This window comes from Rhynchophorus ferrugineus, unplaced genomic scaffold, assembly GCF_030347505.1.
Source record: "Rhynchophorus ferrugineus isolate W39M unplaced genomic scaffold, kcgeb_rfMv2 rfM3, whole genome shotgun sequence".
NCBI lineage: Eukaryota > Metazoa > Arthropoda > Insecta > Coleoptera > Curculionidae > Rhynchophorus > Rhynchophorus ferrugineus.
In genome coordinates, this window is record NW_027472582.1 from 53375540 (window position 1) to 53393999 (window position 18460).

At 32.0% G+C, this 18460-nt stretch overlaps 1 protein-coding gene across 4 annotated transcripts in view; it reads left to right on the top strand.

Annotated features, from left to right (window-relative positions):
* The window catches only part of LOC143193589 (uncharacterized), a 397105-nt gene that overhangs the window by 369681 nt on the left and 8964 nt on the right, over positions 1-18460 (top strand). For all 4 annotated transcript variants that reach the window (XM_076399903.1, XM_076399905.1, XM_076399904.1 and 1 more), the window contains one exon: positions 3987-4206. In XM_076399903.1, the coding sequence (XP_076256018.1) occupies positions 3987-4206 (220 nt within the window). The remainder of the gene's footprint in view (positions 1-3986; positions 4207-18460) is intronic.

The following is an 18460-nucleotide window of genomic DNA, read 5'->3' on the forward strand; positions in this document are numbered from 1 at the left end:
GTAGCTCTAAACCAATATAACTTCATACATCGTTATTCTAATTAGATTTTAACATGAATTAGCTGCTTTCTATTAAATTAAATCTCCAATAAAAATATAGACTTTAGTTTTGTATTTTTAAATATCTATGAGTCGTTTAATCTGTTAATCCTATGATGCATGTTTAATAATCAAATAAAAAGAACGTTAATGTGATACAATTGATGTAACAAATCCTATATAATTATAAATTGTTAAAATAAAATTTAAGAATAAAAAAATTATTACAATAAAACACACTCTAATAAAAATAATCAGCTTATATTGATGACATATACTTGCGGTTAGGTCTTAGAGTATCGTCTTTAAATTTTAGCTACAGTTTTCAGTTTAAACAATACCGTTTCCTATAAAATGGACATTCTTAAACTCAATTTACGACCAAATAAAGTCGATGCTGTTCACAAAGTTTCTTTATAGCCCACGATAACGTTCATAATCTTTAATTGGTTCAGATTGGAAATGTTTCATAGCACTCGTCGCATCGTCTTTCTCCCATTAAATAACAACGTTGTAGCTAATAAAACTCTTCAAACAAAAAGTACTGTTATAGGACACAATTTTGTTTGTAATATTGGTGTTTTTGAAATATCATCAAATTATATAAAATGATAAGATAATTATGGATCAGTATAATGTGTTTTATTTATCTAATAACTAAACTATTGCAATTTTATAACAGACCAAGGTCTCATCAATCCTAAAAATTAAAACCATCAAATAGCCGAGCTTGATGTGTATCAACAGAACTAAAATATGCAGCAGTTTTCAGATTTGGCGATAATCTGCACAATATTATCTGAACTCTGTGGATCTTTAATATTTAAACGTTCTAAGACTATTAATATGAAAATAAACATTTAAATTTTGAAATAAGATGACATTTTGCAAGGATTCTGTACAAATTTAAAAAACTAGATGAAGTTAATTATGACATGAAGAAGACCTTTATGAACAATATGATATAAACCTTCCCATCCGCTTAGGTCCTTTTGTACCGTATATAACACTAGAAAACCTAGTGAACTTCATATCACCTACATTTATCTTGCAATTATCAATACAATTTTCGATTATAACTATAACCATTTGTGCGGCCATGAGGTGTTTTGTCTGGGCTGGTGACGATATTATGCCTGTCAAATAGTATCCGATCCAATGCTATTTTGAACATTTTGCCAAGTCGTTGTTCTGATGAAGAAACGTCTGTACTTCTTCAACAATAGTTCGCTTCACTGCTAGATTGTAGGCACATGCCTATAACCTTTGTAAAAATTGATGATCTGCATTTGGAAGTAGTAACAATGCTCTTAGTAAGTGATAAATTTGCCCTTGTATCTCCAATTGTTTCTTATGTTAATTTTAATGTCACCGCAAAACGTTTATAGTATAATACCTTGAAAGTGGATATGAAATTTTCCTTTACGATATGTATTGCTTCAAAAGACGTCAGTTAGAAACAACTATTATAGTTTTTAATGTTGGCGTGGACAAAATCATTTCCCCACATCTAATGAGCGTAATGCCGTGTGACTAATTGTGACAGTTTCCACATAATCCAGTAAATTCACCGCACTATTTTAATATCTTACAACAATGACAAACAATTATTAAAACATTTCTTCAATTGTAACTGAGTTATTGCCACCACAATCTATTTCTGAGTGGCAGAGGAATGCTACTCGTTCCTGGATCACGGGAAAAACACTGCGTCTGCGCAATCGCTCAATTTAATTGTGTCATGCTCGTTGTTTCTATGTTTGATCTGCACGATGATATCAACTCGTTGCATTTTAAGCCTATTCGCTTTATTTCCAGTCATTCTCAAAAGCAATTATAACATACTAATACGACTATTGTCATTTTCCGTCTCTGGTTGGCCATCAATGCGGTTAGCACCTGAGGTAGCTCGTCGCTATCGATATACTTGGACAACCTAAGTCTTTTCTTTGGCAATGTTAGTAGTAGAAACAAAGAAAGTTCTCACGTACTAAATTTGTGGATAACTAATAATAAATGTGAAATACATTTGCAAATTATGCATTACAGTATTATTGTATAAACAGCCAATATACATTTCAACTCTTGGTTCAACATTATTTTCCACTTAACTTTCGGGTTATCGAATTATTTTAGCATTAGAACAATTGCTGAAAACATGCAAAAGCTAAAAGACCTTGTTATTAGGACGTTCAATTAAAAATTAAAAAAGTGAAAATGTATAATTAACTCCAGAAAATGAAGAGGCTAATTAGCAAGATCAAGTACAATTACCAAGATTATTGTGAAACATCTAAAGAACTCTATAGAGTCAATCAGAATAAAACGATCTAAATCTTGGACTAAACTTTCCGATAATTAGGTGGCATCCAAACTAAGGTCTTGACGGGAATAAGATATCTAACATATATTTTCGTTAAAATTCCAAGTCAAAGACTATTTATCCTCAAATAAAAGTATTACACTCTGAATTAATATGAATGTTGTTTTGTGTTCCCTAAGGATTGTTATAATTCTTAAATCTGAATACAAAATCCGATTACATCGTTTAACTATAAAATTATGTAAATAAAAGGCAAAGACATGCCACAATACAATTATTTTGGTTTGGTTTGGTTTGCTTTGGTTCTATAAACATAATAAAAATAATTTCTATGAGGATGATTAAAAATTTAGCTCAGCATCATTAAACAATTTCATAAAATTTACATAACAATGCTTTTTTAGATATTGTGAAAGGTCATATTCAAAAATGATGCTCTAAAAGCAATCAAATATTTGTGTTCACTCTACATCTATCTTAAACGACATCTCATTAAGGCACATCGAATTTTAATAAAGGAGTCTTTCGACCGACTTCACCACAATAAAATATCTAATTATATCAACTATGTTGGGAATTTTCCTACAATTTTTCTAGTTCTTCCGATGTTGACTCAAAAACAGCCATAAAGCAGAAACACAAAATCGATACGTAAATTCGTAATTGAGCGGGTTTTCTTTTTCCAGTCACTAATTCCGGTCTTTCCACATTCACATGATCTTTCTAAGCGAGTTTCTGGATGAACAGTTTTCATCAATAAACTCGTAAACGAACTGAATTATTAATTTAAATACTCTCGGCATGCAGGGCACTAAAAATGCGATGCCTTGTTTGATGTTAGTTTTTTCATCATTATTAAATTTTATTTTTCAATATCATAAGCAACTTTACCAAAATTTCATGAGTAAACAAAGTAACTTGAGATAGTGTACATACGGAATGTTGCATTCATTAACAATGGAAGAGAACCGCATTTGGATGCGACTTGCGAAAGTATTTTGTAGGTCACTTCATCGCTATGGAGGTGACCTAGATCAAGCATAATACTCCTAAATAAAAAAAAAACCTAAATAGTAGTGTTAATTAACTTGGCTCCGAAGCATTGTCTTGTTCAGAAATTGGTGTTAGCATCTTTTTTTATGGAAAATAAATTTTATTCATGAGTCACCTTCATGCAAGTAAAACTTATTATTAGAACCAACTCTACGACCAAAAATTCGTAAAAAGGCCCGGTTTATAGGAAAAAAATCTTTTCTATCAACATAAGACACCTATTAGCCTAGCTTAAAAATATATTTAATAACTAGATAACTCGCCAAATTTAATTCCCTCTTACTTTATCTGTATAAAATGAAGAATATTATTTGTATTACATGTGATGTTGCAGCTTCTGTTATGACCTCCCGTAATTTTAAATTATAAAGTACACACATCACATAATCAAACACCGTATTCTGAGAATTAGCAAAAAACGAAGTTTAGACGAAACAGAGTATACCTATAAAAGTGACTTACTACCCATCCAAAAACTATAATTTGACAGATGTTTATTATTCATATTATTTATTGACTACATTTTCTACATTTTCATTTTCTTTGGTTAACAAATTTAATTGTATTTTAGGTACCAAGCAACAAGAACGGCAGCCATCTCCTGAGCCCGACGCAGCGCGGCATTTCCTACCCACCACCCAGCCCCACTAGGGGTAACTTACGAAGAAGTCTCGCCATATCACAGAGCAAAAACCCGCCGCTGATCAAAACACGACAGGTCAATTCAGCATCCAGCGTGTGCTCAAGTCAGATACCGACCAGTTTCGATTTTGACGTTCCAGTTATTGCAGGTTCGTAATCGATTCACATCACCTGGAAATAATGTTTCAAATGATACAGGTGTTGCTCCAAAAGTATATTTTTATATCTCTTTTATCTATAATGTTTTTCCAGTAGAAATATTCATTCGCATTATATTATTTAAAAAAATTTTACCTATATATAACGAAAACCATGTATGATGATTTCCTGATCAGTATACACCAGTGTATACTTATTGGAAATCACTGGTGTTAATTTCATACTGATAACAGGTCAATTAAAATGTCCCCGGTCTGACACATAGATGGCGCCACTAGAATTAAATTCGTATGTTTTTTAGTTAGCCCTAAACCTCAAAAGATGTGTGTGTAAATTTGACAGCTGTCGGATGATCATTAGTTTGTGAATTATAGCATTTTGAGTGAAGCACTTTTGTTATTGTGAAAAAATGGATAGAAAGGAATTTCTGGTGTTGATACAATATTTCTTTTTGAAGTGAAAAAATAGAAATGAAGCAAAAACTTGGCTTGATGCCGAGTTTCCGGATAGTGCCCCAGGAAAATCAACCATCAAGGATTGGTATGCTAAGTTTAGACTTGGTGAAATGAGCACCGAAGACGGTGAACGCAGTGGACGCCCAAAAGAGGTTATTACCGACGAAAACATTTAAAAAATCCACAAAATGATTTTGAATGACCATAAATTGAAATTGAATAACATAGCTGACACTTTAAACATATCCTTATCCGAGTAGAGAGCACATGAACCCGCTCCATCCCGCGTTATGGCGTCTGTATTTTGAGATGCGCATGGATTAATTTTCATTGACTACCTTGCAAAAGGAAGGATCATCAACAACGACTATTACATAGCGTTATTGGACCGTTGGAAGGACGAAATCGGCGAAAACGGGCGCATTTGAAGAAAGTGCTGCTTCACCAGTTAGTGAAAACGATGGCAAAAACCCATGAGTTGGGCATCGAATTGCTTCCTCGTCCACCGTATTCTCTAGATCTGCCCCCCAGCGACTATTTCCTGTTCTCAGATCTCAAAAGAATGGTCGCATTTTCATCGAATGAAGGAATGATCGCCGAAATTTAGGCCTACTTTGAAGCAAAGGACAAATCGTATTACAAAAATGATATCGAAAAGTTGAAGGGTCGCTATAATCAGGGCGACATCACCCTTGAAGGGAATTGTGTTGAAAAAAAAACTAACTTTGCCAAAAAAATCTGTTTTACTATGGTAGACCGGGGACTTTTCAATTGACTTGTTATATTATAAACCCAACTTAGTTATACTGTGATGGCGTTTCTATAATAGTATATATATAATGACGACTTAAAAATTATTATACTATGCGTTTCGATCTAATTTTAATTAATCGACGGAAAACGAGTTCCCATACACCGATAAATAATGAAACCACACGTCGGTAGTGTAGAAATTAATCAGCTGAGATTAGTAATGCGCGGGTAAGAAGGAATCCACAAGAAGTTCGATAAATTGATTAAGTATATTTTAGCTTCAGCTTGAAGAGAATCACAAGTGGGTTGGTATATAAAAAAATAATTCAAAGATTTCAATGTTCCCCAAGTAATTAGGGGATGTTCGAAGATTCGATTTTAGATTAGATAAAACATCCTTTTACTTACATTTTTCTTGGCTTAAATTGGATTCTTAATAATAGAAACTCAAAATAATTGTTTGGAATTCCATTTTGAGAATGATAACATATGTTAGACATCTAACATTTTAATTGTAGTTCTATAGATTTGAATTGTTGTGCGAAGTAAAATACCGTCAACTGTGAAACTACTTATTCTTTAATGTATTCTATGACATTAATTAAATTGCCCCCTTAAGTGACGCTTTAAATACTCAATAATTTTGACAGAATCATAGCCACTTTTACACTATTTAGTCTGTGAATGACGATTATGAATGAGTCTTTATGTAAATTGACTAACCTCGTCTTTCCTGGTCAACATTTTAACCTCTTCGTTGCCCCGAGAAATAAATATAGTTTCAGAAATCAAATATTTTGACTATTCTGCATGAGTTAAAGGTGTATCTAGCTATTTGTATTTAATGTGCAAGTGTTTAACGTCTCAACAATATCTAATTTTTTAACATGTTATTTTGAAGAAGAAATAAATAATCACAAGCACAATGACCAGCGTTGCCAACTTGTGCCAAATTCCGAGGAATCTGACGGAGAAAATGTGGAGATACAATATCGATAGTTCGAGCCGATACACCTCTGCAAGAACTCCAAAGGCCTGCATAATTATTTCAAACGATTTTTAGCTTACTTATGGATATAGAAAGACCCTTCATATTTCAACACTCTCCATACTTCAATACCTTATTTTAATTCTATAAAACGTTATTGTTCATTTTTAGGCGATTTTATTATTTTATTAATAAGAATGTTTAATTATAATGATAATATATTATATTGATCAATAATAAAATTATACTTCATAATAATAATTTCACATAATTTTTCAATGTTACTCATTTTCAATGTTACACAGTTTAATAGTTTCATAGTTAATTAGTGATTTGAGTTATTTGTGTACGGTTTCAATTATTAAGTATACTGTCGATAAACCGACATTTTTTAAAAATATATATGGCTAATCTGTAGTTATCGGTTATCATTATTAGGGGATTCTGCTGAAGCGATTTTCAGTGCTTCATAAATATGTACCAGCAAAAAAATTATATGACCACTACAGAGCTCATACTCTTCTGGATTTTTATCAATATGAACTTGAACTTTGTGAATTCTATTGAGGTAAAGTGTTTCGCCTTAAAAGCGCTACAGAAGAATACTTGTTCCCAAACATAAATTTATGAGTTAGGTGATAAAATGATAAAAAAATATGATCCTTACAGCTAATACTGCTATTTCGAACACATCGATCAAATAAAAAGTTAGTGTTAAAACAGAGAAACTTAAAAAGGTTAAAACAGCGAACCACAATTAACCAAATACAGATACTGTACTGTATTTGATGGCAACAAGGGAAGGTATTAAAAAATTGGGTGGTAGTGTCATGTTTAACCAATCAATCAAAATGCGTTTAGAAGAAAGGTGTGGAAAAAAGTGTAACGTTATTATTCATAATATTATACTTAATATAATTTCCATGTAAAATCCTTATTATGAAAATATAAAAAATTAATATTATTAAACAGTTGAGAGTTTTTGTTTCATTTCTTTAAATAATTTGAAGAAAAATTATTGGAGAATCAGCAAATTTTTCTCCTTAATATAACCCAATAATTTGGTTGCAAATAATCTTATCAATTTATAAAGTTTTTCTATCGATACCGTATATTGGTTTGGTTACAACGCTACACAATTCGAAATTCGTTTCACAAACCACAATTTTGCTAACAACATCCTCACTTGAACAGGCATAAGAATAACACAAGCCCTTCATTTTTCACAGTCGATAAATTATGTTGTTCACCGTTGACACAATTTCGCTTCGCTGAAAATCACTTAAGTACCATAATATTGGAAATCATGTTGAATATGTTCATAACACTATTTATGATCCGGTTTACAGCCAGTTTTCTGATTGCAAGAGATTAAATTTATGTTTTTTATGCGGCGAAAAGTACAAAAAACAACAGAAATACAGAATATGTACAAATATTTGCACCTTAATGTATTTGGTATATTAACCGAAATATATTTCCAATATTCCTCGTAAAATCTACAAATATCTGTCATAACCTTCGGTTGACCCTGATTGGATACATCATGTGTCTCCCCTTAAGTAGCAACAATAGTATACCTAATAAAACTTTTCACCCTCTAAACACCCTAATAAAGGGCTTTAACTCGAGCGGTATTCCGAAACGACGATTTTTATGACTAGTAGAATATATCCAATAATAAACAATGAGAAAAACCTTTTCAGAAACGAATTCAAAAGAATAGACAGTTAATCTTCTCGGAAAAGGAATATTTTTGCTTTCCCGGCAAGGAAAATTGATCGATAGTTTAGTTTTACGTGTAAATACTAAAATAAAAATAAAAATGTTCTGTAATAAAATGATAGTTATCAATTTAAGACAAATTAATTTCAGTTTTTTAAAATTTCATTTGTAGTCAAAATACCGTACACGTAATGGTTTAATTTAATAATTGATTATTTTGCTGCAGTAATATCCATTGTTATTGGCTCGTTTTAGATTTGAATACGGCACAAAAAAAGTTCTCTTGCATCAAAATAGTTTCTCAAAACAGATAATAAAACTATCTTATTGATTTGCGAACTTGAGTTAACACACGACTAGGTGCTGTCGTATGGAGACAAAAGTTATGACTGTACCGACGGATGATGTCGTTGCAGCTAGGAAAAAGGAATTTGAGCTGAGTTGTTGTTTGTAGAAGGATTGAGATATGTAGTGTTTGATTTCTGATGTGTCAGTTTCTCTTTGAATTTGATTATTTCTGGTAAACCGTGGAACGTTTAAGATTCTCCTGATGAGCTTCTTGTGGAAAACTTGATACCGTTTCACCTGATTGGGTGTAACAAACTAGAACATTACATCCGTAGAGGAGTACAGACCGGATTAACATCTTATAAAATAAGCATTTGGGAGATGGGATGTCTGCTAGAAGGACTAATCAGAAAAGACACCAGGTTTGCTATCCCCGAACCGTTCTGGGTTGCTTTCTGGATTTGGGAATGCCAAGCAAACCGTCGATCGAAATCGAGACCTAGGTACGTGACGTCATCCAGCCATGGAATTGTTGCGGTGTCGATCTTATGTTGCGAGACGCGCAGTGCCTAACGCTTCTTATGGAAAATGATGGCCTGGGTTTACAGGGGTTTGATTTGCAACCTCCAGAAGTTAAACCACTTGACCGCATGATCGAGCTGCTTCTGTAAACGTCCTTGACTGGTATCCTCGAGCCTGGATGCCGTGAGGAAAGCAGTGTCGTCAGCGTAAAGTAACGTCGATGTACTCTTTTCTCGGAAGATCTAGAATAAAGAGGTTAAATATGGCAACAACGGAGAATATTGAGGTATGCCAGCGTCGATTGATTATTAACTGCAAAGAGTTTCCCTGATCTTTACCTGGAAAAATCTGTCCGATATATAGGGCTTGATGATAGCGGTTAGGTCTACTGGGAGGCCTAACAGTACCCATTTTGCTATCGAGCTTTGGTTAAGTCCAGGAGGACTGCTTCAAGTTTCTTACGTTGGTCAAGAGCGTGATAGATAGCAGGCTTCGAAATGGCACTGAGAAGGCTGGTGGGCCTGTAATCGGATGAAGATAAGTTTGCTCCTATTTTGGGAATAAACGCTATATGTACGTGTTTCCAGGACGCGTGAAATGTTGCAGCCTCATGATGGAGTTAATGATGTTTGCCAGTTCCGCAAGTTGCTTATGCGAGAACTTTTTTTACTTGAGTTATCGATATTCTGTCGAAACTCGGAGATTTTTTGCTTTGAAGTTTGGCGATCATAGTCTGCAAAGATTTTAGAGAAACGAGATGGTTGCAAATAACGGTTGGGAGGACTGGGCTTTTGATGGAGTTAGATTCCTTGATGACAATGCCGTTGTTGAAAATTGTACAACATGTTATTGCAGTAGTAGAGCGTAAATTGATCAAAATAAATTATTATTCATACCGGAAGCTCCTTTTATCTACTTTTTAGTCCCATACCTTATGAACTCAGAGATTAATGGCACTCCATTTCACAATGAATTTGGCTACTGTCATACCGTGGGACTTTCAGTATTATCCTCAACAGTTATTTTGGAACACTTGCAATGTTTTGATCTTGATCATTTTGATAATGCCTGGTACATAACGATTTAATTGAGACTGAGTTCACAAAATATATACCGGAGATGGAGCAGCCCTCTGTAAGTTATAATGCCTCGCAGTGGCTTGCCGAATATGATTTAACCATCTTACGCGGTGGTTAAATGAAACCCGAGATATGTAACCTTTATAACCATAGGATGAGAACTCTTTCAATCTGTAAATCAGAGGGCAGAAAATTATCTCTTAGGTTGTTTTTTTATTAATTTGCACGTTCCAGAATTTGAGATATTTGTTATATTTAGCTGCAATTTGGGGTTTACGACATATGTTATTAGACAATCGAAAGCATAGAAAGACAATGTTATCCGCAAACAATTGTGAAATTGTCATATGGATATTAAACAATATTGGAGTAAGTAGGGAGCCCTGTCGATCTCAGGGCTGTATGAATCCCCTGACCGAAAAAAGAATCGCTAACTATTACTTAAGTTCAAAATAATAATCAGATTTAAAAAGGCTCTGATTATACCAAACTTTAATTCCTCAAAAACTAAACCGTACATGTTACCATCTGTGTCCAAGAAAAGAGATTAAATTTATATGTTGTACTGACAAATATTGATTGATTAGAATGAATATTTTCAGCGAAGCATTAATTAATTTTAGTAATGTTTTAAAAATTATTTAAAATAACCGGCCTGGTAACCGCAGTTGTTAATACGACAATAATATCCTCCTACTGCTGCGACTGTCGCGGGTTCAAATACCGCAGGGTATGGATGTACTTTATGTCTGCGATTGTAACTGTAAATATCTTTGGGTAAGACCCAAATGGGATATTCACAGGAATAGTCTTTAAATTGATCAGTTGAGAAGTTTAATGCCGAGGATCATAGTTCGCAGCCTAGCGAGCTGTAGGTCTGATAAACCCTGGTCTGATAAATGGTATAAGTGACTAAAAATAATATATATTTTTAAAACCATTATTAAATTATACTATTTAGAAAATATATTTTTTTACGTTTTATAGATTGTGTTTTCAAATATATTGTATATGTTACGTTATTTTGTAACAACATAAAAAATCAAGCAACTTAATACTAATTTTTTTAATAGTCAATAGATAATTAAAGTCCAATAAAAAAAAAGTTATTATGTTATCCAAAATCGTGGTCCTATTGAATTGCTAAACCTCGCCTAAATAGAAGTTGGAACAAAAACTCCCAACTATATAAATCAAAATAGATTGAGTAATATTCTTGGGATTAGTTGTAATATAGTTTGGTGGAATAATATAGACATAATAGAGGAAATGTTCAATTAGTACACGTTTAGAAATATTAATAATGTACACAGTGATCAAATATTTTTATAGGACAAAATGGTGTTTAGCTGGGTATAGGTGTTTATATATAATTCTTTTGTACATGTCTACGTCACTCAACTCTCGACTCCCTAGCCGATTTTGACAAACTCTTGTGGATGTATTTGAGGGGCTCCCAAGATAATTTGGATTAACAATAGGGCCTGGTAAGTGACGCAGCTGGCACTGAATCCAGAATGGGCGCTTTCGCGTAAACTCACTGGGACAAAGACGGGCTCATCAAGTCAAAGCACAGGATCAAAGCCTTGCATTTGATCGCACAGCCTTACAATAATTAATGTTATGGACGAAGAATGCCAATACTGCTATGAATTCAAGTACAAAAATGAATAGATATTTACTACGTTTCCTGAAAAGTTCTACCATATAATTCACCGCCATAATCATTGAAAATACTATTGGACCTTAGTCAAAATTACTTTTATGTAAAATCGTAAATTTAATTATTTCTTTCAACGGGGCATCATTTGGAGAAATTATCCAAGAGAATAGCCAAAGAGTCAGTAGAGATATTAAGCATACAATTTTCACATAACTGGAATAAATAATCTAAAGTTAGTTGGATGAATAATTGCTTCGTGTACATAAAAAAGAATTTTAAGGAACCCTGTTGAGCCAAAAAATAACTTTACTTACTTAGAGTCTTTACGAGTTCTGTTCGACAACTCATTCATTATCAGTTACGCTCGTAAAATTTAATTTCTCCTGATTGGAAAACTTTCACAGCACCCATCGCATCGTCAATCTTCCATTAAACTGAAGCAAGCATTGTACTTAATAAAACTTTTTAAGCTTTAATCGCCCCAATAAAAAGCTAGGTCGGGTTTTATTTTTGTACAACAGCCTTTTTACGACTAGTACAACGTATCGAATAAAACAAAGTAAAAAAACCTTTTTGAAATTAAATTTAGAAAAAAATCACTTTCCACGAACAAAATGGATTTTGTATTCCAGTCAAAGAACTAAATAAATAGAAGTCACCAAAATTAAATTCAGTATAGTAGCTAACAGTAAGAGTTTTATATAGAGACGTAAATAAACTTATTTTCTGTCCTTATTGGATTAAATGGAAAAAGGATAAACTTATACAGAATATCTGAAAAGGTTGTCTTTTTTTAAATCTCGTAATATGAAATTACCATAATAGTATCTATTTTCATTATCTCGCTTAATAAGCTTTAACCCCTAGTCACGGAAAGCCAGGCCACTACTGGAGATTTTTGAATACTAATTAACCAACTATTTCTGTCATGTCTGAGATGGAAATGTAGTCCTCACTATCTGCTCTAAAACTCGCAATAATGATTCAATTACCTTATTTGTATATATGAACCTTATTTGTTGTATATGTCATTATCATCTTGGCACATGGCAGTGTTTGGCAGCGAAATGCTAGTCATAGTAAGAAATTCATCATTGGATAGTCGAGATATTCATTCATATTAATCCAGCCAATTATATGAATCAGATAACCATCTGTATAGCAAAATATTTCTGACCAAATCAAAACGGAACTTCCTCCATGCTTGACTGTAGGAACCAGACAGATTGGATCGTACATGTCTTTTGGGGTTCTCCTTGCATAAACTCGGCCACTGACCCTACTGCTCAACGTGGGTTCCAAGATAGCGTATTTTTTTCATTAGAAGTGGAATCTCTTTTTACTTTGAAAAAGTTATTTTCTTTAAATTTTGCTTTTTTACTACCAAGAAAGGTGATAATGCAGCATAAACTCGTTGAAAATTACATTGTGCTCATAGAGTGCTTAATTGAACACTACTGTTAAACATTGTTTACTCATTTTTGTTCCGATGACATTTTGATATTAAACTTACACCTTGACCAGCTAGGCTAAACGCTATATAAAAATCGATGGAGTTCTTTAAAAATGTAAAAACCAATATATTTCATTTCGCAGCATCGTTGAGAAACTAAACATCAACTATAAGTGTCTTTTGCGTCACTTGCCTAAGACTGGATATCAAAAATCGAATGGTTGAGTTCCACAGGAATTGTTAAAATCTCTAAGAAAACGAAAAAAAATTGAACCTTTCTTGAAAAGAATAATAATGCAAGATGGAAATATTTATATAAATTAGAAAAGATTTTTTCATCATAGGCTACTTGAATGTATTTGAAGCAGACGGTTAAAATAAGCACAGGGTCAAAATTGATTAATACAAAAAGCATCATGTCGCATATTTATAATAACTTTGCAAAAATTGAGGGAGAGTGAATTTTCTGCAGAACTTATGATTTAAAGCTGGATTCAAAAGAGGCTTTCGAAAATTATCTTGGTTCAGTTTTCATCATAAAATCGCAACAATTGTAGGGACGAAATTATGATTTCACAAATAAAAGTGACAAAGGCTATCGACCACAACCATACAAATATAATTGATTTGAGTTTGAAGTTTATATGAATAAATTCTCTTTGAGAAACATAAAATAACGAACCTATAGTTCTTCCAATAAAACAGCCAATACACATCGTAATATTTAGTTCATAGTTTAAAACTCGGAGTGGATTTTTCTATCTCATTTTACCACAGTTAAAAAGAGGCAGAATACTGTCTGATCCGTCGGAACATGTAACCAAATCATTCTATATAATTCAATTTGTGTTAGTACTAGTCGACCCTGTTGTCAACAGCCAACAAGTTTCGTCAACATATTAGTGACAATAATTACGAGATTATAAACCAGCAAACGTTTTAAACTAAAATTTTAAGTTTATGCGACAAAATTGCGACTCCCTGTTTTATTGAAACAACTATACTTTTTCCCCAATATATTAGATACCTTATTTAGATATATAGTCTATTCAGAATAGCAGTAAACTCACGTCATCAATATATTTAATATTTTGACTGCCACAAATTGTAAATTAATTTCACAGTAAGTCAATATGTTCCTTCTCAGTTTATTCTAGTTAAAAAGACAGACAATGCTGCCTGTTAAGTTCAAACATGTAACCTAACTAGCCTGCAAATGTCGTCCAGTTGTCAAACATTTACAAAATGCTTCAAAATATTAACTATAATAAGTACAGGTTATAAAGTGACAAATGTTGTTTTAACGCTTTGCTTGTTTTTATATATTTTAAATCGTTTTATTATCACTCTGATTGAAAATGCCGAGCTAGACAACACAAATTGCATCTCTAATCAGTTATTTCGAACAGGAACAAGATAATGGAGGTTCTCTCTTGTCAGTAAAACTCGATAGAAAGCTAATATTTACTATTAAATATTAAGTAGCTACGATTTTATCGAAAATATTTTTAGCGTATTGCAACTGAACTGTATATTAGTATGGACACGGTCACTGAAATATCTCAAAAAATGAAAAATATAATTTTGGATTCACCGAAAAGAAACCGTCCTCATACGAAGTGGGTGACGAATCAAGATCAGCCTGATGTTAGCTCTATTAGAGATCTAATATAATTTAACATAATTTAATAAACTTTTTTTCCGAAGAAACTATTAGTCTGTAAAGTATCGAAGAGGCTTTTAAAAGAATACAATTTCTCAATTGAACAAATGTTAGATAGATTGGAAATTAACAGTAATTAACATTAATTATTCTCTTGAATGAAACTTTTTGAATATAGGATTATCATTCAATTATGACTATTTCCAGGACTGAGTGATGAGTGTGGAAACAACTAAAGGTGACTAATAATTAATATATGATGACTACAGGAAATCTTATTGTAAAGTACGAAAGATTTATGTGCACAGGTATGTGTGTAATTGTTCAGAATATACATGAGCATTTGGTTAAATAGTATGAGCAGAGAAAGAGTACTAACCATTCTGCAGATATGGAAAATGCATTAAAGATAATGCAATGATTAAATTTAGTTTTATCAAGATATATATATATATATATATATATATATATATATATATATATATATATATATATATATATATATAGATAGTAATATAACAAACTCAGGAGAAATATGGTGATAACGAAATTACTTCACGTAAAAAGTAAAGATGCTATCTAATGAAAGTAGAATTCATACAATAAATTTACTTAGATATGGAATTGTTAATTAGATGAATTAAGCCTCCAGGGGATACCACTACAAAAAAAATGCGCCTAGAACAGTACCACATAGCTGTTTTGAAGACGAGTTCAATATAAATATAATAAAAGACCACCTTAACCCACAAACTATTATAACTATATAATTAATTTTAATTTTAAGTTCTTAGATGTATTATAATGTTAAAATAAATTATATTTGATAACAGTATCTTTGTTTAAATATTTTATTTAGATTAGAATTTTGATGTATGTCAAAGCCAAAATGAACTAAAACTCAAAGTTGATGCGGCATCATTGCGACGTTTTGACGTCGTCAATTCAGGTGATGTTGACTGTTTTATTGAAAGGACTAAAGAATATGAAGTCAATGAATTCCAGATCAGTCGAGATAGTCAATAGGTTCTACTCACAGAATTAATCGATTAGTTTTAGGGGAAATTTAACTTTCATAAAGCTAAAGGTATTCCAAAGTTTCCCCGTAACCCACAGTCATTATTTGAATCGATTCTGATCACACCACTTTTACAACACTACCTAATCAACAATCGACCGTTAAGCAGGTGGAATCGTTATGGTTAATAAAACTTTTTACGCTCCAAACGCTCCAACAAAAGGCTTATATCCCGCCCAGAAAAAAGTTTACGACTGATAAAATGTATAAAATCATAAAGAACAAAAAAAAACCTTTTGAGAATCAAATTCAAAAGGGAGAACAGTTAATTTGCTTCGAGGAGGAACGTTTTCGCCACGACAACGACGCGAACCGATCGAACACATAAAGGTCGCCGAAATCGACCCTTTTAACGATATCGTTAACTCGACGGTCTGAAGTCGGTCGGGATATTTAAGTTGAGAACGGCAAAAGGAGATCGATGATAAATTGAAAATAGGTAAATGGCATCATAATTTGTTTAATTTTTAAATATAGACTAGCAAACCGGACAGGCGTTGTCCCGTTCGAATGTTTAAAGTCCGCAAATTTCTTGTTTTTTTTTAATAGACTGTAATTGTTTGTACTAGGGATGTCGAACGTTGTGAAAAATATCGATATATAGGAGAAAAAAATATCAATTTTTTGGAACAACCAGGAAAAATATCGATATTTTACAAAAGGTATATAGATACCTTTAAGAAAAAATAACAAATATTTTTAATAAGTCTTTAAAATTAAATACCAGAATTCACTAAAGTTTTTTATCAATTTTAAAAGTTTGCTAAAAATTAAAATTTTTTAACGTGTTTAAGAAATGCCTGGCAAAGTATCGGTAATTTACAAAAGATATATCGATATTTTTAAGAGAAAATTAAAATATTCATATATCGACCTAAAAATATATGAATATTCTTTAAATATTTTTAAAACTAGCGATATTTCAAATAAACTTTTAAAATCAAATACCAAAATGTTTAGTGCATTTTTTTTCAATTTCAAAGTTGTATTAAAAATTTTAAGATTTTTAACGTATTTAACAAATATTCTTAATAATTTTTTGAAAAAATTGCGAAATCCAATATTTTGTAGCATTTTGTGGAAAATATATGTAAAAAATCATTAAAATAGCTGATGCCATCACACGTACAGTTATCAGAACTTGACCCATCAATTGTGTCTGTATCTATCTGTATAGCTTGCTATAAGCTTAAAAGTATTATATAGAAACTTAAAACTGTTTTAAGCATCAACAAGAGAGTACAAAAATTAAGACATTTTCATTTAAATATATATTATGTACAAAAATTAAACATTTAGGTATAAATTTAATCTTATATTTGATTTGCCAACCCATGAGCATGCAAAATATAATTGCAAGAGCATGTATTTTCTAAATCTAAGCTACAAATTAACATTGTTTGGTCTTATATGTGGTAACTTATTAATATTTATTGCAAACGCTAAGCAGTTTGGAAATTGTAAAAGTTTGAATGGAATGAGTGGATCATTGGAATCTATGGCAGAGGAACAATGTCACATTAAATTATGCTGTTCAAAATTATAGCCTCAACAACATTGCATATGATTATTTTTCATGCATTCACATTTCGAAGCTAATTAATTGGTCAACAAATATTTAATAATAAGTTGTCTGGTTCATTGTGTTGCTCTCGAGTTTCATTTAGAGGTGTGTTTGCAATCTGCTCCCTGAATATTACCCATCAGTATTTTTCTGTTCTTCGATTTCTAATTTATTGATAATTACGAATTATTTCGGCATTATGTGCTCTTCGACCAATATTTTTTGTTCGTCCTCGAAGACGTGCCATTTTGTTTAATATATATATAATAATTATAACATATATTATAATTATACATATATTATAATTATAATATATAGTGTAGCACGTCCTATGAAAGGGAAAAGTCAACAAACATCTGGTAGGCCGGATGAATACATTAATATTATAGGAATTAAGTTCAGTTTAGCTTGATCTTGACAGCACGTTTCAGTTTTAATACTACCTATGATATATCAATATAATATAATATTTAAATTATTCTACAAATGGCAGCCGTCATTATTATATCCTGAAAATGTTACTCTGACAGATACGCGTAACAACTCGGCAATATTTAAAGAATTTCTAAGTGGTTGGTCCATCTTTTTTTTCTTATTAGTAACACGTATGTTGATCATTTCACTTTACAAAGAAATGTTTTGAGAAAAATTGGTACAACAATCAAATATCATTTTGTACAATTTACGACAATAACATGTCGAAAGAACGACATTGGTTTGGCAGTCACTCAATCATCTATCCATTTTCGTACTTCTTCAGCATTAAGTGTTCCAGCCAAGCCGTTCAAGATGAACAAATGGTAATCAGAACTCTTTCAACTGGTGGCCTAGTATTTTTGCAAAGATGAATTTGCATGCTACTCGCTATTGATGGTCTTTTTAAGGTAATACGTAGTGCATTTGTCACATGAGTAGTTATATGCAGTAAAACTTAAGTTCAATTTTAGTAGTTCGTAATGTACTACACCTTGCTAATCCAGTCGTATACACAGCAAGGCTTTATGGGAATTAAT